The 27,758-nt window shown below is 37.8% G+C and overlaps 1 protein-coding gene across 3 annotated transcripts in view; it reads right to left on the bottom strand.

Moving 5' to 3' along the window:
- Positions 1 to 27,758, bottom strand: part of Dym (dymeclin) — a 253,030-nt gene that overhangs the window by 41,308 nt on the left and 183,964 nt on the right. For all 3 annotated transcript variants that reach the window (XM_090353126.1, XM_090353124.1, XM_090353125.1), the window contains one exon: positions 5,687 to 5,869. In XM_090353126.1, the coding sequence (XP_090209252.1) occupies positions 5,687 to 5,869 (183 nt within the window). The remainder of the gene's footprint in view (positions 1 to 5,686; positions 5,870 to 27,758) is intronic.

The raw sequence follows: 27,758 nt of genomic DNA, 5'->3' as shown, positions 1-27,758 counted from the left end.
AGAGTCCCACAGGCTTTCCTGTCCAAGCTGGCTTTGAACTGTGATCTTCAGATCTCAGACTACTGAGTAGTGTAGAATTATAGGTATGAGCCACTGCCATTTGGCTATAAAATTTTGAAACAAATAATTGTATAAAATATATTATAAGTAGATACTTTTCTCACATTGTAGTCAAACTATCCTAACTCCAGTTCTAAGTAGACTGGCTTTTAACTTTATGTTCCCTTCTTGTACATCCTTCTCCTTATGATATTTGATAGCAAGCAAGTAAGCAAGCAACCATCAACAGTGTACATTCAGGGATGACTGTTCTTGCTATGAATTAATCAGCTTCCTAAATTCTTCTTTTTCTTGTGCCACATCATCTGGTATTTGTATTTCACAGAGAGATGCTCAAGATGACTCAAGGTAAACCTCGTCAAATTTGAAGCTTAATAAGAGGTCTCAGAAAAAAAATTCTTAATATGAAAGCAATTGTAAAATATTTTTTAGAGATCATGTGAGTTCAATTTATCCATTTCATCCACATCCCTTATCAGGGACAATCAACACCATGCTGTAATTATGTTTGCTTCATGTTATAGCACAGCCTAAACTATATACCAAGATGTTAAATATAGCATTCTAAAGATAACATTTAAATATTTCATATTTAAAAACTAAAGGAGGGAAGCTGGGCACAGTGGCTGTAATCCTAGCTACTCAGGAGGCTGAGATCTGAGGATCAAGGTTCAAAGCCAGCCGGGCACTTATCTCTTATCTCCAATTAACCTCTAGAAATCGGGAAGTGGGGCTTAGCTCAAGGGTAGGGAGGTAGCCTTGAGCTGAAGAGCTCAGGGACAGTGCCCAGGCCAAGTTCAAGTCCCATGACCCCCCCACCAAAAAACGGGGGAATGGCGCAGTGGCTCAAGTAGTAGAACTTAAGCCTTGGGAAAGTCCAAGGACAATGTTCAGGCCCTCAGTAAAAGCCCCAGGACTGGTGGGGGAAAAAAAAATATGTGTAACAAAGAAGCAAAATAAATGCCTTCCTTTTGTACAACTTTATAGAATTTAAACCAAGTTTTTCAAAATTGACTGACCATATAAATTGTCACTTTATTGGTAAAACAAATTTCAGGTGATTTAAACAAATTGATAAAAATAGAGAAGGAACATATGTGTTAAAATACATTCTAATAGCTGGGCATGGTGGCTCACTCCTGTAATCCTAGCTACTCAGGAGGCTGAGATCTGAGAATCATGGTTCAAAGCCATTTGAAATTTCTGAGTAAATATCCTATGTTTTTTTTTTTAAATCTCAAATGTATCATACTCTTTAAAAAACTAAACCTAGCCAGGTGCAAGGAGATACTTATCTCCTTGAACCTAGGGCCTGGGTGCTGTCATTGGGCTTTTTTGCTCAAGTCTACTGCTCTACCACTTGAGCCATAGTTCCACTTCCAGCTTTTTGGTGGTTAATTGGAGATAAGCATCTAATAGACTTTTGTGCCCAGGTTGGCTTTAAATTGAGATACTCAGATTTCAGTCTCTTGAATTTCTAGGATTGCAGACTTGAGCAACTAGCACCTGGCTAGGTTTAGTTTTTAAAGAGTATGATACATTTGAGATAGAAAAAACATAGGATATTTACTCAGAAATTTCAAATGGAATCAGAATGAAATCCCAGCAAAAAAAATGTGCAAACCTCCCAAATGATATGAACATGTACTACTACTGTCCATGTTGAAGATTGCATACACTTATAATTACAGTAATGATGATGACTACAACAGATTTTTTTTTAAATCAACTTGTATAGCAAACATCAAACCTGTAAAAGTGGCTAAAATTTATTTTCTCTGAAAATATCTGCACAAGACATAGCCAAAAAAGAAAACCTTAAGGTAACACCTTATCTAAAATGGGAATGAATACTTCAAAGAAGTACTCTCTTGGGGCTGGAGCGTGGCCTAGGGGTAGAGTGCTTGAAGGCCTGGGTTCAATTCCTCAGTACCACATACATAGAAAAAGCCAAAGTGGTGTTGTAGTTCAAGGGGTAGAGCTCTGGCCTTGAGAAAACCCCAGGACAGTGCCGAGGCCCTGAACTCAAGCCCCACGACTGGCAAAAAAAAAAAAAAGGACTCTCTCACAGTGCATGTTTTACAGCTTCCTCCACCTATCACATTCGGCTGTAGCTCATAAAATTAACATATAGCAAACTACTGACCATCATAGTATTGACTTTGAACATTGACTGACTTTGAATCATGCCTTGCCTTGATTAATCAGTTGTGCTCTGTGAGGAATCGCTCATCATGAAACTAGTGATTATATCACAAAGTGATTGAAGTTTCGTTTAGAAGAGGGTAAAAAGAAGCCAGTATGTGCTAGGTGAGGCAAACATGATTCTTTTCTAAATAGCCTCTTTCCCAAGTTCCCAAGTGTCCAAAGTGGAGAGTTTAGTTTTTGTTTTTTTTAAAAAACAACAATAAGCATGTTCTAGAAAGCAAAATACATAAGTAAAATTTACATAGGTAAATTTTCTCACTGAATTGTTTACTTTTCCCTCAAGTTTTTCTTTTAATCACTACAGTTACTAACTGACAAGGTGCCCTGTGGTGGATACCTTCACATGATTTACAAGGGAAAAGGATTCCCCAACTTCTCCCAGGCAGGAGCTTAAGAGAACTGAACTAGTATCAGGCTGCCTGAGTTAAAAATCCTTTAAGACTAGCTGGAAGCAATGGCTCACACTTGTAATCCTAGCTACTCAGGAGGCTGAGATCTGAGGATCAAGGTTCAAAGCCAGCCGGGCACAAAAGGACCTGAGACTCTTATCTCCAATTAACCTCTAGAAAAAGGAAAGTGGGGCTTGGCTCAAGGGTAGGGCAGTAGTCTTGAACTGAAGAGCTCAGTGACAACACCCAGGCCCAGAGGTAGGGCGGTAAGCCTTGAGCTGTAGAACTCAGGGACAGTGCTCAGACCCAGTTCAAGCCCCATGACCCACAAAAAAAAAAAAAAAAAAAAAAAAAAAAGAGGGAAACGGGGACAAAAACATGAAAAAGGGTAGCAATGTTTACTAAGCAATGCACCTTCTATCTGGCGAATATAACGTAACCCTTCCATTAATTACAATAAAAATATATTTTAAAAATCCTTTAAGTCTACAACTTGGGTGAGAAGAAAGTCAGGGGTACAGGAGGGAAAGTGAGAGAAAATAAGGGGGTAACAATGTTCGTTAAGAAATGTATTCATTGGGGGCTGGAGTTTGGCCTAGTGGTAGAGTGATTGCCTAGCATGCATGAAGACCCGGGTTCGATTCCTCAGTACCACGTACATAGAAAAAAGCCAGAAGTGGTGCTGAGGCTCAAGTGGTAGAGCTCTAGCCTTGAGAAAGTCCAAGGACAGTGCTCAGGCCCAGAGCTCAAGCCCAGGACTGAGGGGGAAAAAAAGAAGCAAAAACAAAAAAACTTGAATTCATGTACAACTACTGTCTTTCAAAAAATGTAGATGAATTTTACTATTTTCAGAAAAATTAAACTTAGTACCAGACTGAGACAGTTTTAATATTTATACTTTGCATGATTTAGTTTCATGATAGTCCCTTCTTTTGCTCAAGGCTAGCATTCTGCCACTTGAACCACAGCACCACTTCCAGGTTTTTCTGTTTATGTGGTACTGAGGAATGGAACCTAGGGCTTCAAGCATGCTAGGCTAGCACTCTACCACTGAGCCACATTCTCAGCCCCCATCTTAGTTATATTATTATTATTATTATTATTATGGTTGTGGGGCTTGAACTCTGGGTGTTGTCCCTGAGCTCTTCAGTTCAAGGCTTGCACTTTACCACTGAGCACAGCACCACTTCCTTGCCTTTTTTTTTATCATGAAAAATTGCTGAGTTTAAACAAATAATTTTTCTGCATGTGTTGAGATGACAACAGTCTTTAGACTGTTGATATGAGTTAATTCAGTTTTTTGTTGTTTTGTTTCTTTTTGTGACAGTCTTGGAGCTTGAACTATCCTAGATACTGTCCCTGAGTTTTTCTGTTCAAGGCTAGTACTCGATGACTTGAACCATAGCTCCATGTTCAGTTTTTTGGTGGATAATTGGAGATAAAAGCCTTACAGACTTTACTACCTAGGCTAGCTTCAACCATGATCCTCAGATTTCAGTCTCCTGAGGAGTTAGGATTACAGATATGAGTCACTGGCTATATATTTAGTTTTTTAACTCCTGAGTCAAATACCACTTAATCCTGATATCTTTTTTATTCCTCTAATACATAGTTAGATTTGCTATTATTCAGAATTTTTGCACTTTTGCCCATAATCCTATGAGAGCAATCCTGCTCTATGGTTTGTTTTCTTACCTAGATCACTGATGGAGACAACTAACAGCAACAAAAAAAAGAAGGTAATTTTAGTTTAGTTGTGACAAATCATGGGTTAATTTTGGTGCATGGGTTTCAAACTTTGTTTAGATTGTCGAAGCAAACATTTTAACTCTAGTAATCATGATTAAACTTTCTGTCTAGTAGTTCTGAATTATCACTGAGAATCTTAGTTACAAGTCAAGTAATGAGTATATTTCTTTTTGACAGTATCACCCATGATTCTTCCATCCTTTTTTTAAACATTTCAGTGTTTGGCTGACAAGCAGATTCCTGTTAGACACTTTGATAGAAATGAACATACCTCTTCTTAGGTCAGACTTGATATGTGCTAAGTTTCACAGAAGATTATTGGGATTTGAATGTGCATCAGACTGTCTAAGGATCTTAAGTATTATACATTTTTTTTCAGTGCTAACACTCCATTTTCTACTTTTGGTTACCCTTGTATGCCTGGGTCACAAAGCAGGATCTGAAATTACTATTCTTTGGTGAGGGTCTTAGATCTGATTAGACACCAAGAATGTCCAAATCATTTAAGACCACAGTGGCATCAGGTAATTTAAAAGAATAAAAGGACTACACACACACACACACACACACACACACACACACACACACACACACACACACACACACACACTAGCTACAGACATTTGCTTTTCTTGGGATTCCTTAGAATAGTTTTAGATTTTTGGTTCCTTGAAATACTAGCTCAGATGCAAGAGAATAAGGCTCATCTTCTGCAGGAAGATGCCACACTTTTGATTGTCACAGAATTTGTAAAAGATGTGTCTGATTATCTAAGTATACCAGGTAAGTTCAGAGTTAACAAAAAGGACATGGAGCCAGAAAGGAAATTTTAAAAGGCTGCTTGAAGATGTTCCCATAAATCCATATGGAAATATGGGTTCATAATGGTGAGTGAATGAATTTTTATAGATTTGCCTAAAAACATCATCTCACTCAAAGAAATAAGCATGCCCATATGAAATGGTGATTCTTTGTCATCTGGACTGTTAATTACAGTAAATGACAGAAGGAACTCAGTGTAGAGAATTATTACCAAATTTGTTATAAACTTTTTCTGCTTTAGTACTTAAAAAGGAATTATGTATTTCAGGCAAGGTAGCACACACCTGCAATTATAGCATTCAGGAGACTGAGGCAGAAAGATCCTGATTTTGGGGTTAGATTAAGCTACATCATAACTGTGAGCCCAGCACAGGCTATGAATCAAGATCCTTTCTTGAAAGACAATTTAAAAAATATATAAATAAGAACCATAAAAAAAGCTTTCACTTAAAACTTACCAAATCGATGTTTTGCATTACATCTTGAAATGAAGGATGCGTTCGAAACTGTTCAAAAAGATCTCGTTTGTAAAGGAGTGCATACACCAGGTTTGGGTTGTGATGAAGAGAATTTGTCAGGCAGGAATTGATGATTTCTAGCATCATTCGAATCACTTCTTCAATGACGTTGAGATCCTGAGCCTTACAAACAAAGTAAGCCCCCAAATAGTCAGTGCTTTTTCTCCTTGACACAGAAGGAATTAAAATGCAAGTAACTGCTTACCATTATAACAGTACTGGAAAAATTAGGGAGGAAAGCAATTCAGGATTACGTGCCAAGAATTTTGCAGGTATATTTACCAGCTATTCAGAGGTCTGAGTGAAAAAAAAAGTTGTACAGGTAACTAGGAATTTCATATAATAAGTGATATACTAACTAATCAAGAAGAAAATTTAGAACCTATTCATCAATTCACTTAGCAGATCCTCATTTGTATTCTCAGCTAAATTGTTAAGCTTCTACAATATAGAGTAGTAATGAGGTCTTGCCAAAAGTAAGTGTCCTGTTCTGAAAAGAAACTAATTTACAAAAAAATAGCATGTGGTTTTGCCACCATTTCCTCAGTGTAAACAGTCTTTGAGAATCTGAATATAAAATAGTTATGAGACAACAAAACTCAAAGTAAGCATCCAGCAAAGTTTTTAATACGAGACTGAGTTCAGCTCAGAGCTTTCAGCTTGGAACTTGGAGCCCAGTGTGTGGCTCTCACTAGGGTCTCTCCAGGGGTCTTTCCTGGGACTCTGAGCATCTAACCCCTTCTGCCTCTTCCAGTATGAGACTCAGCAGGCTCTCTGTCTCTCACTATTTATTCTGCTTTACTAACATCAAGAAATATCAATCTCAGTTTTGGGCCTAGCTCTATACTTTAAATGTCTTATAATTTGCTATGGTTTATCCATTATGTTTTTGGAGCAAAAAGAGATCAGCCTTTAAATCTGGAACTGACAGCATAATATCAACTTGAAGTTCTCTTAAATGTATTTTCATCCTACAGAGTTTAGAATTTTCTCTTTGGTTATTTAAGAACATCTCACTGAGATAGGATGACTACTTCAGAAATCCTGTCTTTCCTTTTCTTTTTTAAATTATATTTTTATTATCTTTTTTTTTTTTTTTTGCCAGTCCTGGGCTTGAGCTCAGGGCCTGAGCACTGTCCTTGGACTTTCTCAAGGCTAGAGCTCTACCATTTGAGCCTCAGCACCACTTCTGGCTTTTTTTTCTATGTATGTGGTACCGAGGAATCGAACCCGGGTCTTCATGCATGCTAGGCAAGCACTTTAACCATTAGGCCAAACTCCTGGCCCCTATTTTTTTTTTTTATTATCTTTAAGTAGTTTTCACAAAGGACTTACATTCAACAGTTTATGAATACAAGATATCTTAATCCATGTCACCCCTCTCATCATTTCCCCCCAATCCTCCCACCCCAATCCCTCCCTTCAATTGTCCTAATTTCGTAGGCCACACATTCAATATTGTGACATTGTCCCATGCTTGCCTTCCCTCCTTGATTCACCTCTTACTCCCTCCCCTCTTTGGTGCCAGTACTGGGGCTTGAACTCAGGTCTCATGTTCTCAGATTTTTCTGCTCAAGGCTAGCACTTGAATCATATTTTCACTTCTGGAATTTCGTATTTAATTAGAGGGAAGAGTCTCACAGATTGGTTTCAAGTTATAATCCTCAGATCTCAGCCTCCTGAAAAGCTAGATTATAGGTGTGAGCCACTAGTGCCAGACAAGACAATTTTTTCATTTAAGTCATATAAAGTATATAGTGGAAACTTCAATAAGTATGCTGGTCTTTAGATTTTACTTTGTATCAGTCTGACTAAAGAGTCCTTAAGAATTATATTACCTATAGCACTTATTTATTTATTACTTATTTGTCAGTCATAGGGCTTAAACGTAGGCAGGGCCTAGACATTGCCCCTGAGTTCTTTTGCATAAGGCTAGTACTCTACCACTTTGAGCCACCACTTCTAGTTTTCTGGTGGCTAACTGGAGATGAGTCTCATGGATTTTCCTGCCTGGGCTTGCTTTGAACTGTGATCCTCAGATCTCAGTCTCCTGAGTACTAGGATTACAGCCATGAGCCTGGCTACTTGTTTTATTTTTAATGATCTTACTAGATATTTTCATGAAACTTCTGTTACACTGTTACTCTGGATAAGTACTAATGCTATATTTTATAGATTATATACAGCTGCAAAAATATAAACTGAACAGCAAGGAAAATGTCCAGTATTACTGAAATTGACTGATAATATAGGAGATAACAAAGACATTTGTTATCAAATTTTGGTGGATTGTCATGATAAATGGCATGTTTCGAAACAATTAGAGAGGGGCTGGGAGTTTGGCCTAGTGGTAGAATGCTTGCCTAGCATGCACAAAGACCTGGTACCACATACATAGGAAAAAAAGCTGGAATGGTGCTGAGGTTCAAGTGGTAGAGCTCTAGTCTTGAGAAAGTCCAAGGACAGTGCTCAGGCCCTGAGCTCAAGCCCAGGCCTGTCCCTCCCCCCCCCCCAAAAAAAAAACTAGATGATTTTTTATCAATATCTATTTTAACATGTAATATAATAAATAATTTAGGTTAGTACAATTTTAATACAAAAGCTGCACAAACACCCTTTCATGAGATAAGGTCAGTTTCCTTCCTGGTTACACCCAGGGGTGAAATTCTAAATATTTAACAACTACGAATCATGTTGAGTGAGACAAGTGAAGACCAAAGGCACATGGTATCCTTAATATGTGGCTATTAGATACAAACAGTATAAGAGCGAGGACTCAATATTTGCATATCCAATGATATGGACATGGTATTGGAACTATAAACACAACTACATAGACATAAAAATTTATGACTCTATAGACATAATGTTTTATTACATAGATTAATATGTATCTATGACATACAAACCCTCAGCCTAATGGAAATTATGTTCTAAAATCTAAGTGCCAGTGATAATACAGAGATTCCCTTCTTGAATATTTGTTTGTTAAATACGTCATTTGAAATATGATGTAACAGTCAATGTTAATAAATTCTTTAATAAAAAAATTGAAAAAAAAATTTAACAACTAGTAGGCTGGGCAGGCCTACTGGATATGGGATCTATCAGCCTGTACCAGCTGGATGCCAATCACACCACTCTTGTGAGGACTCTCAACGGGATCATTTCTTGAGAAATAAAAGTTTCCGTGAAGTTAGGTATCTATATTGATTGGTTTTAGTATGCTCCAGAAACTGTACCAGGAATTGCTATATATATTATTTTGTTCAAGTCAGGAATTCTTTGGATTAATGCTTAGTAGCAAAGCTTAAAATCTGACTAAAAATATCATAAAATCATAACGCATACACAGTTATTAGACACAAAAGTCATACCCTTTAATGCTAGAATCCATTCCCTTTTTTAAAGTGCATATCAAGTGAAAAACTGGCTTACTCTCTTTTTAAATTTTTATTATTAACAAGTTTTATAAAAAGGTTACAATGAGCCGGGAGTAGAGTGCTTGCCTAGCATGTATGAAGACTAGATTCAATTCCTCAGTACCACATACATAGAAAAAAGCTGGAAGTGGTGTTGAGGCTCAAGTGGTAGAGCTCTGGCCTTGAGAAAGTCCAAGGACAGTGCTCAGGCCCTGAGCTCAAGTCCAGGACTGGCAAAAAACAAAAAAACCCATAAAAGGGTTACAATTCCTTAAGTCAGGTTATAAATACACTGTTTCTTGGTGTATTCCACCCCTTCCATCATGAATGCAGAAAATAAATTCTTTTACTTAAGTAATTTCCATTTTTAAGTGACGGTTTTCTGCTACTACTGTAAGAATCCTTTAAGAAACAGCTAGAATTCCTACTGTTCATTGTTTTCTAGCAACCATTCTATGGGTTTTTCAATTCCTGTTGGAAGATCAATTATAACTTCCAGGCACCAACCTGATCATGAAATAATCATGGATTAGAGGGATAAACTATGTGATTTACTAAAAGGAATCTGTCAAACTTTTTATTAACTCTAAATTATCCCAATAAATATTTTAATTTTATTTATTTTTTGTTGGTCATTGGGCTTGAACTCTGGGCCTGAGCATTGTCCCTGAGTTCTTCAGCTCAAGTCTACCGCTATATCCCTGAGCCTACGTGTTGTCCCTAAGCTCTTCAGCTCAAAGCTACCACCCTACCCTTGAGCCACAATGCTACTTCTGGTTTTCTAGTGGTTAGCTGGAGATAACAGTTTCATCGACTTTAGTGCCCAGGCTGGCTTTGAACTATGATCCTTAGATCTCAGCCTCCTGAATAGTGAGAATTACAGGCATGAGCCCAATAAATATAATTTGCAGGTTAAACTGAATCTTCAAGTTACATTCAAATGTAGGTATACATTGGACACAGCAGTGTACCAATGTGATATTTTGTTTCATTGTTTAAAAAAAGCATTATCACAGCCAGGAGTTTGGTCTAGAGGTAGAGTGTTTGCCTAGCATACACAAAGACCTGGGTTCGAGTCCTTGGTACCACATACATAGAAACAGCTGGAAATGGTGCTGTGGCTTAAGTGGTAGAGTTCTAGCCTTGAGAAAGCCAAAGGACAGCACTCAGGCCTTGAGTTCAAGCCCCAAGACTCGGGGGAGAAAAAAACCATTATCAGGCAATAATCTCTGTTTGTAAAAAGATGAAAAGTTAGCATGAACTTGAAAAGTTTATTGGTGATAAGAGTCTCATGGGCTGCTTTGAACTGTGATGCTCAGATCTTAGCCTCCAAAGTAGCCAGGATTTGCAGGCGTGAGCCACTGGTGCCAACTGATGATATTTTTAATAGTTAACTATGTTTTCTCTGTACTTTGTTAAATTTTACTTTGTCACAGATACAATTTGATTGGCTCATCAATATAAGGACAAAATATGTAGCGATAACAAGATCTGTGCCTTTTTCATTCATGGTTTGTTCTTTTAAGTAGATAACATTCCATAACAGGAATTAGGCGCACAGTTAAAACAACTGAACAACTGAAAGTATGTGTGGAGCATACTTATTTATTACAGATAATGTCAATGTAAAAACAAGAACCGTGTGAAAATAATCCCATTTATTGTTTTTGATAGTTTGTATAGTGAGGAATAAAAGCCCAACAAATTCTATGCTAAACAGTAATTTAATATAAAATAGACAAGTTGGCAACTGCGAGAATATTTTACCTAGTCAACTTCACTCAGAGTTCCCTCTCATTCTACAAACTTCTTTTCCTTTTAAGAGGGATTTATACAGTTAAATAGTTTCAAATCATTTATTTTTAGTTTCCTTAGGAGCATATGTATCTTGTTTGTATTAGTTTTGGGGGGATTCCAAGAGAGCTGTCTAAATTTCCTGCATTTTCAGCAGAAAATAAAACCTTCAACAAAATTAATGAGTCTTTGCCAAAGGCAGGGAGGAGGAGGAAACCCAGGCAAAGGCTTTTGAAAGTCACTATGCTAATGGCCTTCAAGGCAATCTTTGGTGATAAACTCCTGTTATCTTTATGTTGTTCATTCACTAACATACACACTGAAAAGCTTTCTGACCACATTATTTCTAGACAGAACTGGATATGTCCCCAACTATCCAGCTTCTGATAGAAAGAACTGGTTTAATATTATACACAAATCACAGCGCAAGAATGAATCCTGTGATCAGGGGAGGCAATGGGTAACTTTAATCAAGCAGTGGAAGGGACAGGTGAAGAGGAGCAGGCTGAGTTATAGTCCCATCATTTTTGTGTGTGAAGGCAAAACTGTGGTTTTCACCCTTCCTTATATACAAATTGAATGCAGCTTACAGACTTAAACTAGATCCTTGGGAAGTAATTATTTACAATGCCCTATTGCACAGGCACTGGTGGCATGGGGCAAGATGGTGGTGGCCACTAGGGTACACTAGTTAGCTTTATGTGTTTCCTGAAAAATGACCTCAAAAAAAAAAAAAAAAAGGAAATGTTCCTTTTTTCATCTTTTTTTTTTCCCCCTGCCAGTCCTGGGCCTTGAACTCAGGGCCTGGCCTGGGCACTGTCCTTGGGCTTTCTCAAGGCTAGAGCTCTACCACTTGAGCCACAACACCATTTCTGGCTTTTTTTCCCCTATGTATCTGGTACCGAGGAATCAAACCCCGGGTCGTCATGCAAGCTAGGCAAACACTCTACCACCAGGCTAAACTCCTGGCCTGGAAATTTGTTTATATTTGGGAGTATTGGAGTTTGAATTCAGGGCCTTGTGCTTGCTAGACAAGTGCCCTACAATTTGAGCCACATCTCCAGCCCTCTGTTCTGGGGTAATTTTCAAATTGGGTCTCAGGTTTATGACCAGGCCAGCCTGGACTAAAATTCGATTCACATTGTCCATATAGCTGAGATGATAAGCACATCTTATCATATAGCTCTTCTTGGTTGAGATGAGGTCTCTAAACAGGTTTTTAGTGGCCTCGAATCACGGCACTCCTGATTACAAGTGTGAGGTACCACACTTAGCTCTATTTTTTTTTTTTTTGCCAGTCCTGAGGCTTGAACTCAGGGCCTGAACACTGTTCCTTGTGCTTTCTCAAGGCTAGCGCTCTACTACTTGAGCCACAGCACCACTTCCAGCTACTTTTGTGTATGTGGTGCCAAGGAAGCAAACCCAGAGCTTCGTGCATACTAGGCAAGCATTCTACCAACTAGGCCACACTCCTGGTCCCACACTTAGCTCTATTTAAAAAAAGAACATTCAGGGCCTGGGAGTTTTGCCTAGTGGTAGAGTGCTTGCCTACCATGCACAAAGACCTGGGTTTGATTCCTTGGCACCACATACATAGAAAAAAGCCAGAAGTGGTGCTGCAGCTTAAGTGGTAGAGCTCTAGCCTTGAGAAACTTCAAGGACAGTGCTCAGGCACTGAGCTCAAGCCCAGGACTGGCAAAAAAAAAAAAAAAAAAAAAAAAAAAGAACATTCAGCTGTAGCCCCCAACAATCAGACCAAGGGCAGAGAGCTGGGATAGAGCAGAATTGCCTTTCTTTCCCTAGGTTCTTCTACTACCAAAAGAAAAACAATCATATGTCAGAATCTAGCATTAAAAATATTTTATTTCAAGAATTACATTCACTTACATTTTCTTTATAATATATTAATGTTTCATTACTAAAATAAATACCTTTTTTGTTCTATAAAAAGTAAATTCTCACTCTCAAGATATACTGGACACATAAATTGACATGTCAGCTGTAACTTCCTTGGACAACCCTTTGAAGATTAAAAAATAACCCAGCACTTAGAAGGTTAAATTAGTAAGATAACAACTTTGGGCCAGGATTAACAGGGTAATACCTAACCAGAAGAAATGTAAAGAGAAGATTGCTAATTCATTCTTTTTAACAAAAAGAATTCTAAAGATTAAAGAGTTAAAATGAAAAAAAATTTTTTAAGTGGCAGAAAAAATATAGGTAAATATTTTCTTAATCTTGACCAAGTAATGGGATAGAGAGGAAAGAAAGGGCAAGGTGAATTAAGAAATTCAAAAGCTTTAAAGGAGAAACAAATAAACAAAAAAGCATACATGCCTCTGCATTAAATAAAAATTTAAATCTTTTGAAATGAAAAAAGGAACTCCAGAAATGGAGGAAAGATTAATAAAGAAAAACATTAGCAATGAATGTCACAAAGAGCAAAAAACACATGATAAAATGACCAACAAAACTAAGGATGGGGCTGTTGCTGGTAGGCTCACAGCTGTAATCATAGCTACTCAGGAGGCTGAGATTTTAGGATTAAGGTTCAAAGCCAGCCTGGGCAGGAAAGTTCTTGAGATTCATCTTCAACAAACCAGCAAACACTGACAGTGGAACTGTGATTCAAAGTGGTAGAACATTAGCCTTAAGTGGAAAAGCTCAGGGACAGTGCCCAAGCCCTGAGCTCAAGCCCTACAACTGACAAAAATATTATGTATAGGGACGGAGGTGTGGTTTAAGTGGTTGAGTGCCTGCCTAGCTAGCACAAAACTCTGAGTTTAAATCCCAGTACCATCAAAAGAAAAGAAAAATATCAATAGCTTAAGGAAAAATTTATTCAGTAGTTAGAGCTGCAACAAAAAAGTATAAAGAAAAATGCAGTTTTAGTCATTCATAAATAAATAAAATTTAGATAGTAAACAAAGTAACCCCCTAAAACTAGGATGGCAAAAAAAGTAGGATGGAAGAAATAATCAAATAAAAGCCAGAATGAATAAATTAGACAATAAAACCACATAGAACAAGAAAATTAATATATTTATTTTTCTTGAAAACAAACAAAAATAAATATAATCCTAACCAGAGAAAGAAGAGAAACATAAATATACACTGTGGAGATGAGAAAGCGAATACATATACAGGCATGAGCAACATTTCCCACTTCCTGGCTTGTAGACAGCCACTTTCTCAAAGTATCCTCATGTGGAAAAAGCTTTTCCTTTGTGCTCAACATGTAGGAGACAGGGTGAGATCTGATGTCTCTTCCCTTCCTGTAAGGACAACAGTCCCAGTGGATCAAGGCTCAACCCTTCAGACTCTATTTAATCATAATTACCTCTTCAAAAGTCTTATATACAAAGTCACTTTGCAGGTTAGGGCTTAAATATTTTAATTTTGGGGAGCACAAGCCAGTACACAGTATATGGCATGACTAAAGTAAGCCATTCATATCTTAAGATATGGGAATCCAACAATACTCTTTTGAAGTACTCTTCCCAAGAAAAAAGAGGCTGAATCTGTGCAATCACTTAAGAGTAAATGTCAATTTCTATTAAGTACAGGGACAGAGGACTCAAGGCCAACTGGAAACAGGAACGTATTTAGAATGAGAAAGCATCTACAGGTCAAGTGGTTGGGTTTCGGCAGTACAATGCAATGGATAGGAAAGAAAAGGAGAAAGGATTAATGTAGTTTAAAAGTCTTAGGAGAACTGAGATCCTGTAGCTCATAATTAATAATCCAAGATACTCGGATGCTGAGATCTGAGGATCAGAGTTCAGAGCCAACACAAGAAGGTAGCACTTCAAGACTCTTATCTCTAATTACCAAGCAAAAAGCTAGAAGTGGACGGCTAAGTGATAGAGACAGTCTTAGGAGACATAACAGCTAAATGTGTGAATTTTATCTGGATTCTAATCTTGACATAGTGCCAAAAGACATTTTTGAGACTTCTGGAGAAATGTGATTAGTGGATTTGATTATACCTAGGAAGTATACTTAGGAAATACCGCTACTTTTGCTGGATGCAATAATGACATGAGATTTTGAGGAAAATTATTTTTGGAGGTGTATATCAAAAAGTGAAAGAATAAAAGTTTAGAACTAACTATAAGGCATTTCAGCAGCAACATACATAACTCTAACCCCTCTGTTTATCACCTTAACAATAAAATTAAATTAAAAAATGCTTCATCAAAGGAAAGAAATTCATATAAAGGATAGAGCCAATGATAGAATCAATTTATATTTCTTTACAACATGCAGATTCCACTAATTGGGCATAGAACTTTTCTGTCTGCATTTTTATTTTTTTTTATTTTTATTTATTTATTTTTACTGTTGTGGTACCTGGCACCATTTTTTTTTTATTAGCTTCTTAATCATCATCTGGAAAGAAAACATTCTTGAGTAACATCATTAAAAACAGCTCTGATAAAGCACAGTCACTACTACGTATCATAAAGCAGGTACAAGGTATTTTATATTCACAGAGGGATGATACAGTACTGTCCTACGTCTATAATACTAGAGGATACAATTAAAAAGGCATTATTGAGACTTGATTCTATTTTTCCAGCAGAAGGTCCAAAGGATGGTATGACACAGCACTGTAAAGAAATGCACTTTCTTAGATAGGATTTCCTTCCATTAGTGGCACAGTTCTAATAACTCACTCTATCAGCTATAAACCATTTGAAAATGAAGGCGTAGGAGCAAGAAGAAAAAGAAACAAACCCAAACAACAAAACAAACCATACCCACAACCACTGGATCCATACAAAGATGACTGAATGAAGGCAAGAGGACTCAACCTAATAATATTTTACCATATGTTTTGTTGGTCATGGGGTTTGAACAGGATGCCTGGATGCTGTCCCTGAGCGTTTTGCTTTATACTTTGAGCCACAGTACTACTTTTAGTTTTCTGGTGGTTAATTGAAGATGAGTCTCATAGCTTTTCCTTTCTGGGCTGGCTTTGAACTGAAATCCTCAGATCTCAGCCTCCTGAGTAACAAGGATTAAATGTGGGTGCCACCAGTATCCAGCCTGCAGCTTGCCTTCCTTTTCTTCCTTCCTTCTTTCCTTCCTTCCTTCTGTTAAAGGGAATACGGACTGGCGCCATCCTGAATGCCTAAGAGTTCCCCGCCCCATTGTGGAAGGTCAACAATGGTAAAGCAGCCCAGCTACTTTTGCCCTTCTAGGGAGGAGCAACCTTGACCTTATCCCTACCTGACAAGAGGAGGAATATCCAATTGGGTGGGGGGGGGGCCTGCTTTGTGTGGAGACCTGCCCAATTCGTGAGCCAACTCCAACTACGGTGATAGGTAAATTCAAACACTAGGCTGTAACCTTATTGGCTACCTGTGTGCGGCTGGAGCTGGCTATATGGCCCTTCTGGGTACGTAACAATCCCATCAGCCATCTATATCCAGCCAGGCTTGACAGCATGGCTTTGGCCCTTAAAAACGCAGCTTAAGAGCCGCTCAGGGTCACAGCGTCAGCTCCCGAGTCTGCACTGTGTCCCTGACTGGTCAGTTCACCATCTACTTCCCCAATAAATTCACCTTTTTATATGAGATTGTCTCTGTGTAGTGGACTCTGGTGGGGTGTGGAATCCCCATCTAGAGGAATGTGGAAGCTCCTCTTCCTTCCTTTCTTCCTCCCTCCCTTTCTTCCTTTTTTTTTTTTTTTTTGGGTAGTTGCAGGGCTTGAACTCTAGGCCTGGGCACTGTCCTTGTTCCCTTCAGCACTCAAGGCTAGTGCTCTACTACTACTACTTGAGCCTCAGCACTACTTCTGGTTTTCTGGTGATAGTATAAAATCAAATTTAGGGCTGGGAGTTTGGCCTAGTTGTAGAGTGTTTGCCTAGCATGCACAAAGACCCTGGTTAGATTCCTTGGTACCACATACATAGAAAAAGCTGGAAGTGATGCTGTGGCTCAAATGGTAGAGCCCAAGGACAGTGTCAAGGCTCTGAGTTAAGGCCCAAGACTGGTAAAACAAACAAAAACAAACAACAAACAAACCCAATTTTAGTAATTTAACTTCCTCCTTAATAAAAATGTCTAAGATTTTTTTTTTTTTTTTGCCAGTCCTGGGCACTGTCCTTGGACTTTCTTAAGGCTAGAGCTCTACCACTTGAGCCTCAGCACCATTTCCGGCTTTTTTCTATGTACGTGGTACCGAGAAATCAAACCCGGGTCTTCATGCATGCTAGGCAAGCACGCTACCACTAGGCCAAACTCCCGGCCCATAAGAAAAAAAATTTAAAAAGTTGTTTTTCTCTTATATGTCATTTATACTTCAGAAACATGTTGTGAAATTATTTGAACTAACCTCTCAATCATCCAACAAGTCTTTGGCATGTTAAAGAGCCAAATGAAAGAAGAATCATAACCTTTTTATTTACTTATTATTATTTATTTATTTTTACATTGGTCATGGGGCTTGAACTCTGGGCCTGGGTGCTGTCCTTGAGTTAAGCTCTAGACTACCACCCTAGAGCCTGGGCCTGGGTGTTGTCCCAGAGTTCTTCAGGTCAAGGCTACCTACCACTCCTACCCCTTGAGCCACAGCCCCACTTCCCATTTTCTAGTGATTAACTAGAGATAAGAGATTAACTGGAGATAAGAGTCTTATGGACTTCTTTAGGACTTTATTAGTGCCGGCTGGCTTTGAACTGTGATCCTCAGATCTCAGATTCCTGAGTAGCTAGGATTACATGCGTGAGCCACTGTTCGGCTTCATAACCTTTGTAGTATCTTCAGCTTTACGTCAATTAAGATTTGAGTAAACTATATGAGGAATTGGACATATGGAGCAAATAAAAAATGAATGAAAGAAATAAAAATGCACATAGGAAAATCCACTTGCAGTCTGCTTTTAACCCAATATCTCTTAATAGTTGCTCTCTGGATATTTGTTTTTGCTCCCAATAGCTTTGGTAACTGGCATTGAGCATATGCCCAGTGCTCTGTGCCTCTATGTAATTTTCTGGCCTCAGTAGGTTTGGCTGAGTGTCATCTAGGCAGGTAGTATAGTTTCATTAACAACTTCAGGTTACCAGGCTAAGTGATAAAATTTAATCAGTTCTTCAAATGGATACTACTGCCACCACAATGTTCCCAAATGAAATCTAACAAATTAACAAATACTGAATTTTTTAAAATGAAAAAGTGGGGTCTAGAACGGAGAGAGGAGAAGTGAATTATAGGAAACACTATACAGGGAGGATACACAGATATAATTCAAAATAAGACCTGAATCAAGTAGCACAGGAGGTATCCTTCAAGGCTTCATTTTATATTTTTTATCATCAGTCAAGATCTTTTGTTACAGGTTTCCAGTTAATTGAATGAAAAACCAAAAGTGGAGAAAATGTCTGCTTGTGAAATCTTTTTTTTTTGTCAGTTGTGGGGCTTGAACTCTGGGTCTGGGCGTTGTTTCTGAGCTCTTCAGATCAAGGCTACTAACCTATCCTTTGAGCCACAATACCACTTCTTGTTTTCTAGTGGTTAATTGGACATAAGAGTCTCACAGACTTTAATGCCCTGGCTGGCTCTGAACTGCGATCCTAAGATCTTAACATTCTGAGTAACTAAGATTACAGGAGTGAGCTACTGCACTCATTGAAATCTAAAATTTATCAGCAGTTTTAGTCAATTTTTTCTAAATTACCAAAAATCAGACAAGTTTTTTTTTTGATAGGTCATGGGGCTTGAACTCAGCTTGGGCACTGTCCCTGAGCTCTTCAGCTCAAGGCTATTGCCCTTTCCCTGGGCCTAGGTGTTGTCCCTGAGCTCTTCAGCTCAAGGTTACTGCCCTACCCTTGAGCCAAGCCCCACTTCCCATTTTCTAGAGGTTAACTGGAGATAAGAGCATCGGTCATTTTGTGCCCGAGCTGGCTTTGAACCTTGATTCTCAGAGCTCAGCCTCCTGATTACACTGAAGAGCAAATTCCTTTAAAGAAATTACAGACTGACAGAGTAATATACAGTAAGACTTAAAGAGTAATATATTCTAATCAGCTTTTTAAATGATTCAAAATATTTTCTATACCGGAGAAATTATTTCATTATTTCCTTTAATTTTTTTTTTCTGGTCCTGGGGCTTGAACTCTGGGCCTGGGGGCTGTCCCTTAGCGCCCTTTTGCTCAAGGCTAGCATGTACTGCTTGTTACTCCAGTGTTTTTTATGATTAATTGATGTTAAGAGTCTCATGGACTTTCCTTTCTGAGCTGACTTTTAACTGTGATCCTCAGATCTCAGCCTCCTGAGTAGCTAGGATTACAGATGTGAGCCACTGGATTATTCTCTATGTCTTATCCCTATACTTTTTTTTGGGGGGGTGCCTATCCTGGGGCTTGAACTCAGGGCCTGGGTACTGTACTTGGGCTTTCTCAAGGTTAACACTCTACCACTTGAGCCACAGCACCACTTCCAGCTTTTTCTGTGTATGTGGTATTGAGGAATAGAACCCAGGGCTTCATGCATACTAGGCAAGCACTCTACCACTAGGCCATGCTCCTAGCCTGTCCCTGTACTTTTTCCATTTATGTGGTATGAAGGAATCCTGGTCCCTAATTTTATATCATATTTTTCAATTATCTGTTAATTCTGTGTGTGTGTGTGTGTGTGTGTGTGTGTGTGTGTGTGTGTGTGTGTGTGTGTATGTGTATACTCAGGCACTCATGTGTACTAGTCTTGGGTGGTGCTGTCCCTGAGCTTTTTTTTTTTTTTTCTCAAGGCTAATGCTCTATACTTGAGCCATAGCTCCACTTCTGGACTTCTGGTGAGTAACTGGGGGTAAGAACCTCAAGGATTTTGCTGCTTGGGCGGGCTTTAAGCCACAAGCCCCAGATCTCAGCCTCTTGAGCAGCTAGAAATACAGATGAGCTACTTGTCTGGCTAACTTCTTATTTTTGAAAAATAAGGCAAACTAATTTTAGAGTGAGTTTAAGGTATATACTTATTTACTAAACTATGAATACAGTGATTAAAAAACCCTGTATATAAAAAATCCTGTGTAAAGGAAACACTTAACAGAGATAGATATTCCTTCTAAGCTAAATTGCTGAAAGAAATAAAAGCAAGATTAAGATCATGCTTCATATTTTATGATTCTTCTTCGAGACAATGGCAGTTAACCAAATCCTGTTCTATTTGCAGCTGTCTATCTGCAGCATGAGAGGGAGAGAAGAATTTCTCATGCTTAGTTACTTGAGTCAAATCTGGGTATGTGAGAGCTAAAATATGTTTCAGAGTGATTTCTAAATTCAATTAGGCCTCTCTGAACTGCACCCCAGGACCACTGCCTTTGACTGACAAATTCATTTTGTAGCCCTTAGAAGTGAATCTTACTTTGTTGGGTTTTTCCTGTTCACTTTTTTTTTCTTTTTTTCTTTCTTTGTAAGTCTGGTATTCCCAACAGGCAGAACAGTGATCCTGCAGGCTTCCTTTCTTATTCCTATGCTATTATATTTAATTTGTGTACTTTTATAACTTTGTACTCAACACCCACAGATTTTTGAGTGAGTATCCATTCAATAAATCCAAAAATGATTTTATGATTGGAAGTGCTTTGAAGTCAATGAACAGAGGCTCTACATAAGTAATATAGTAAGGACACCAGGATAACAGCATGAAAAGAGAACAAAAACAATCTAAAGCTTTTTTTCCTCATGCATGTGTGCACATGCACCATGTACACACACACACACACTCATTGTTCTCCATTGTAAAGCACTCATTTTTCTCCCTAGTACTCAGTTCTTAAAACCTCTTCCTCTGTATCTTTTGATAGGAAAACAACAAACAATTGCAAAGCAAAAACAAATTTATACTTGCTTATAAGGAGTATTTCATTTGAACTGTGTATAGGTTGATTACTGAAAGCTTTGTTATACAATGTAAAAGATACTTAGATACAATTTGGCTTCATTACAGCATTAGCCTTATTCCCATGAAACTACAGAATGTATTCAAGCATAAAATTAAAAACAAATACAAGTTTACATAAAATTAATCAAGATATTTAGTTATTCTGAGGTATATTAGTGGGTGCTGTCCCTGAGCTTTTTTAGTTCAAGGCTAGTATTCTACCACTTGAGTTGCAGCTCCACTATGGCTTTTTGGCGGTTAACTGGTGATAATAGTCTCACAAATTTTCATGCAGAGATTGGCCTAGAACCATGATCTTCAGTTTTCAGCATCCTGACTAGCTAGAGGTGTGAGCCAGTAGCACCATACTGAATAAGATTTTTAATAGGTTTCCTTGGTGATAAACTTGGATTTCAGTGATAGAATAAAAGACTTATTTTTCTGGGGATGCTGGTGGCTCATGCCTGTAATCCTAGCTACTCAGGAGGCTGAGATGTGAGGTCAAAGCCAGCCCAGGCAAAATTCCATGAGACTTGTATCTCCAGTGAACCACCAAAAATCTGGAAGTGGTGCTGTGGCTCAAGTGGTAGAGTGCTAGCCTGGAGTTGAAGAGCTCAGGGACAGCGCCTAGTCCAAAGTTCTAGGCCCATGACAGACAGAAAGGACCTCCAGGATATGGAAACAAGAGCTATATAATGTGTGATTGTTGTTCTTAATGTACTATGTTATTTCTAATCTCTTTGTTGTCCCTTGGTTATCTCATATTGTTACAGTATCTTACCTTGTTATCTGGTATATTGTATATATGTTTATTTGAAATAGGATAGGGAAGGGGGAAAACAAGATGAAGGGGGGAGTAGGGAGAGGGAAGTGGGGACGAAAACATGAGAAGGGGTATCGATGTTTGTGAAGTAATGCACCTTTTATCTGGTGAATATAATGCAAAAAAATTTAAAAAATTCAGTTGATAGAAGCTATAGTGGTAAAAACAAGGGTTAGTCAGATTTACATGCTAATTTTGCTAAATATCTTTGATGCATTATTTCACTTAACTCTCACAACTACATGAGCTATCTGTCATTTTAACAGTTGGGAAAATTAAAGGTCAGCAGGATCAAAGTAATGTGAAGGTTAAGTTCTCTTACAGCTCAATGTCTGTATTCTTTAACTTTCAAAAATGCGGTGAAACATATATGTGTGTGTGTGTGTATGTATAGCCTAAAATTTACTATAATTACCATCTTATTTATATACTCCCTCTAACTTGCTTCATTGGAAAATATATAAAAATAAATGGAACAGCATAATGAACCTCCAGATCAAGAATTATCTACTCATGAGCCAGGAGTTTGGCCTTGGGCTTAAGGAAAGCCCAAGGACAGTGCCTTGGCCCTGAGTTCAAGCTCCAGAACTGGCAAAAAAAAAAAAGAAAGAAAGAAAAAAAAAGAAAGAAAGAAGGAAGGAAAGAAAGGGCCAATTCCTTTTTGGTGGGGGGTCATGGGGCTTGGGTGCTGCCCCTGAGCTCTTCAGCTCAAGACTACCACATTCTTGGGCTGGGAATTTGGCCTAGTGGTAGAGTGCTTGCCTGGAATGAATGAAGACCTGGGTTTGATTCCTTGGTCCCACATACATAGAAAAAAAGCCGGAAGTGATGCTGAGGCTCAAGTGCTACAGCGCTAGCATTGAGAAAGTACAAGGACAGTGCTCAGGACCTGAGCCCAAACCCAGGACTGGCAAAAAAAAAAAAAAAAGTGTCATTTTTTTTTTTTAGTGCCCGGGCTGGCATTGAACCAAGATCCTCAGATCTCAGCCTTCTGAGTAGCTAGGAGTACAGGTGTGAGCCACCATGCCTGGCCAATTCTGTTTCTTTATATTCACTTACTTTCTCCTTATAGGTATTATTCTGAAGCAAAGCACAGGCATATCTTTTAGCCATCTATACATTGGTAAGTACCACCAAAAGATAAGAATTATTTTTCTTTTCAAATATAAATATAAATGCTACCTTCCATATATAAAGAAATTAATAGTAAGCCCTAAATATCACTGATTCTCATTAGTGCTCAGTTTTCTAATTAGGTGAAAAAATTTCTTTGAGTTTTATTTCTTCTTCTTCTTCTTCTTCTATTATTATTATTATTATTATTATTATTATTATTATTATTGGTTGTTGTTGGTGTTGGTCATGAAGCTTGAACTCTGGGCCTGGGCGTTGACCCTGGGCTCTTCAGCTCAAGGCTAAGCGCTCTACCACTTGAGTAATACGGCCACTTTCAGTTTTCTGGCATTTAACTGGAGTTAAAGAGTCTAAGGACTTTTGTGCTTGGGCTGGTGTTGAATCCTGATCCTCAGATCTCAGCCTCCTGGGTAGTGAGGATTATAGGCATGAGCCATCACCTTCCAGCCTTATTTTTATTTTTTAAAATTTAATTTTATTGTCAAGGTGATGTACAGAGGGGTTACAGTATACTTAAGTACATAAGTACAAATTCAGTATATTTCTTACAGAACATTGCTACCCACCTCTCATTTTTCTCCCATTTTCCTTCCCCAACTGCATGCCCTCCTACCCCAAGTTGTAAGGGAACAACTAAATAGTGAGACAAAGGGCAAATCAATGCAACAGCAACAATATGTTGGAAATGATTTTTTTAAGTTTGATAGAATGAGGACCTAAATAAAGTCCCTACACTGCCTGGTCTTTATTAAAATGAGTTTCTTTGTTTTCATTGGAATTTTTTAGCTAAATAAACCAAGTTATTTGTTCTTTTTTATTTTTTCATATATTTTTATTGTAATTAATAGAAGGGTTACATTATATTCACCAGATAGAAAGTGCATTACTTCACATACATTGACCAAGTTATTTGTTCTATACAGCCACATTTTGGCAATTTTGTTGTTGTTGTTGTTTTTGATTCTATTCAGTAAAATGGCAGCAGAATCAAGAGGCCTCATCAAATTATGTCTTTTACTAACTGTAATACTTCTATATTTTATCTACTAGTTCTCATCTTGGCATTACTAACTTATGTTGAAGGTTAGATAATCTTTGTTTCTGCTAGTGGAAAGCTGGTTTCTTGGTATGCTCAATGCTATTTTATGTCTGGTCACTATTATGTGAGTTCAAAGAACAGAAACAGAATGAGTAGACCTAGCTATAGATACTAAGAAATTAAGTATCACTATGATTCCATAGTGATACTTCCTATTCAAATTAAAGATCAGTGTTTTTTTACTCAATTGGTTTTTATTTTACAACCTCACATAATGTTCTCATGCCAAGAATTCAGGTTCCCAAAGACAATGGAGGAAACAAAATTAGAATATTTCGCAATTACTCATTTGCTTTATTTCACATTATAAACACATGCATCTTGAAATAACAATACCAAAGTTTCAACACAAGTCTCTTTAATAAAATGTTTGATGTTCTTTCACTTATGTTAAGTATAGCTCCCTAAGAATAAAAAGTTACTTAGATGTCTCTTTATGTACTATGTATATGTATCCATATGTATGTGTGTGTGTGCGTGTGTGTGTGTGTGTGTGTGTGTGTGTTCATTTTGAAGTTTTTTTAAATTTAGGGATTGCTCTTTTATATTCTGCTTTATTAATCATGTAAACTACTTATGTAGGTTTTAAGTTATATAACAGAACAAAAAAAAAATCAAAGAAAAAAGCCAGGCACTGGAGGCTCATGCCTGTGATTCTATCTACTCAGGAGCTGAGATCTGAAGGTCTCAGAGTAAAGCCTGCCCCCAAAGTCCAAGACTCTTATCTCCAATTAACCATCAAAAGAAGCACCACAGTGGTTCAAGTGGTAGAGTACTAGCTTTGAGCTGAAGAGCTCAGGGGCAACATCTAGGCCCAGAGTTCTAGCCCCATGACTGACAAAAAACAAAAGAAAGAAAAGAAGAATTCTCGTTTCATTTCTGTCACTTTGACCATATTCCTTGACTCTGTAGAGTAAGTTGTTAAAAAAAATTCGTAGTTTATTTTTGGTTTGCTTTCCAAATACAAATAACAATTATCAACCTGAGTATAACATGTAGTAGCTTATAGAATTTTTTTTCTTTTTTGCCAGTCCTGTGGCAAAAAACTCAGGGCCTAGGCACTGTTATTGAGCTTTCTCAAGGCTAGCATTCTACCCTTGAGCCACGCACCACTTCTGGATTTTTCAGTATATGTGTACCAAGGGCTTCTTGCATGCTAGGCAAGCACTCTACCACTAGGTCACATTCCTGGGCTCTAGAACTTTGAGAGGTATGGCACTCTACCACTAGGTCATATTCCCAGGCCCTAGAACTTTTTTTTTTTTTTTGTGAGTTGTGGGGCTTGAACTTGGTCTCGGCACTGTCCCTGAGCTTTTCAGCTCAAGGCTACCACCCTACCTTTGAGCCAAGCCCTACTTCCCATTTTCTAGAGGTTAATTGGAGATAAGAGTCTCAGGTCACTTTTTTTAGTGCCCAGGCTGGCTTTAAACCTTGATCCTCAGATCTCAGCCTCCTGAGTAGCTAGGATTAAAGGCATGAGCCACTGTGCTCTTTGCTTAGGCCCTAGAATTTTGAGAGTTAATTTTCATTCATTTTTATACCTGCACAGTCTGTGTGAAAGTACCAAAGTTCATTTAACCGGCTATCATTGATAGACCTTTAGGTTAAGATAAATCTGTTTGATCCCTTCATGATTAAGGACTTAATAAATTAGTCAGAAGAATCTTAGCTTAACCCAATAAGGACTGTATACAACAAACCCACAGTCAATATCATACTGAATGGGGTAAAGCTGAAAGTTTTTCTTCTAAAGTTAGGAATAAGACATGGGTGTCCACTTTCACTATACTTAATATAGTACTTGCAATTTTAACCAGAGTAATCAGGTAAGAGGAAGAAATAAAAAAGATGTAGATAAGGGGGAAGATAAATTATCCTAGTCCACAGATGATATGAATCTATATTCAGAAGACTTAAAAAGACTTTAGAAACTGATAAACTGAGCAAAGTAGCATGATGCAAAAAAATACAAAACAGAATGCAGCTCTTCATCAACACTAAACTTGCTGAGAAAGAAATCAAGAAAAAAAACTCTATTCACAAAAAAAACCTAAAAAATAAAACCAAAAAACCTAGGAATAAACCTAATCAAAAAGATAAAAGACTTCTACAATGAAAATGATAAAATACTAAAAAAGAAATTGAAGAAGACATTATACAATGGGAAGACCTCCAATGTTCATGGGCTATGGAATTCATAATTAAAATATGAATTGATATTTACGCTTTATTACTAGAGGTAATCTACAGATTTCAGTGCTATCCCCATCAAAATACAATTTTCACAAGCTAGAAATAAATTCTTAAAATTGATGTGGAAACACAAAAGATTCTAAACAGTCAGAAAACTCCTGAGCAAAAAGATCAATGTGGGGAAGTGGTGCCTGGCTCAAGGGATAGGGCTGTAGTCTTGATCTAAAGAGCTCTGAGATAGCGCCCAGGGCCAGAGTTCAAGCCCCACGACCAAAAAAAAAAAAAAAAAAAAAAGATCAATGTGGGATGTATCATAATACATGAAAATACACTACAAAGAGCCATAGTAACAAAAACATATGATAGTGGGGCTGGGAGTTTGGCCTAGTGGTAGAGTGCTTGCCTAGCATGCACAAAGACCTGGGTTCGATTCCTCAGTACTACATACATAGAAGAAAAGCCAGAAATGGTGCTGATGCTCAAGTGGTAGAGCTCTAGCCTTGAGAAAGTCCAAGGACAGTGCTCAGGCCCTGAGCTCAAGCCCAGGACTGCAAAAAAAAAAAACAAAAAAAAAAAAACCAAGTGGATATTAAAGCATTAACATTCTTTAAAAAAAAAAAAAAGAAACATATGATAGTGGCAAGACAAAACAAAACAAAAAAACTACAACAAAACCCCAACAGACACATAGATCAACAGAATAGAGGATTCAGAAATAAAAACATGATTCTTGACATAGATGACTACAACATACATTGAAGAAAAGACAACAAAGGATGCTGGGAAAAGAAGGTATTGAAGAGGACTGTATCTATAATTCAAAATGGATCAAAGACCTTATTAATGTAAAACCCAAATTACTGACAGAAAACAGAGGAAACTCTTCAGCATATCAGTAGATGCAATAATTTCCTGCTAGGTACTAGTGGCTCATATCTGTAATCTTATCTTTTCAAGAGGCTGAGATCTGAGTATTAGTTCAAAGACAGCCTGGGCAGAAAAATCCATGAGACTTTTATCTCCATTTACTCACCAAAAAACCTCTATAAATGGAACTGTGACTCAAGTGGTAGGGTGCTAGCTTTGCAGAAAAAGCTCATGGACAGCCAGGTAGAGTTCAAGTTCCAAGTCCAGGAAAAAAAATCATGAATCGAATTCTAATAGTCCAGAAAATAGAAACAAGAATTGAGAAGTAGGATAAAGTCATGAAGAAGAATGAAATTGTCATTTACAGAAGAATTGATACAACTGGATATGATCTTCAGAGAAATAAGCCAGACACAGATATGTGTCACATGTCTTCCCTCTTATGTGAGAACTAAAACAAGAAAAAGAGTGACTTGAAAATGAAAGAACTACAGGGGAAGAGGAGGGAATAGTGGAGTGGAGGAGGGCACTGAGTGGAGGGCAAGTAAGAGTAGAAGGGAGGATGATTAAGATCAAGGCATGATAGATACAGGTATGAAACAGTCACTGGGGAGTCCATTAATTTGTCAATTAATAGAAAAACTCTACTTATAGAATTTAATTCTCCCTAGAGAGTCTTATATCAATATTCAATTTTTTTACTAGTTCCTTGCTATAAATGATACTGAAATTAGCTATTTAACTCTTCTCCCACTTGTAAGCAATCTGACTTGAAATAATTATTTGTAATCCATTT

Source organism: Megascapheus bottae, chromosome 19 (assembly GCF_031878675.1).
Source record: "Megascapheus bottae isolate mThoBot1 chromosome 19, mThoBot2.hap1, whole genome shotgun sequence".
NCBI lineage: Eukaryota > Metazoa > Chordata > Mammalia > Rodentia > Geomyidae > Megascapheus > Megascapheus bottae.
Note: the sequence above shows the minus strand (reverse complement) of the source record. Positions and strands in the feature narration are given on the sequence as shown.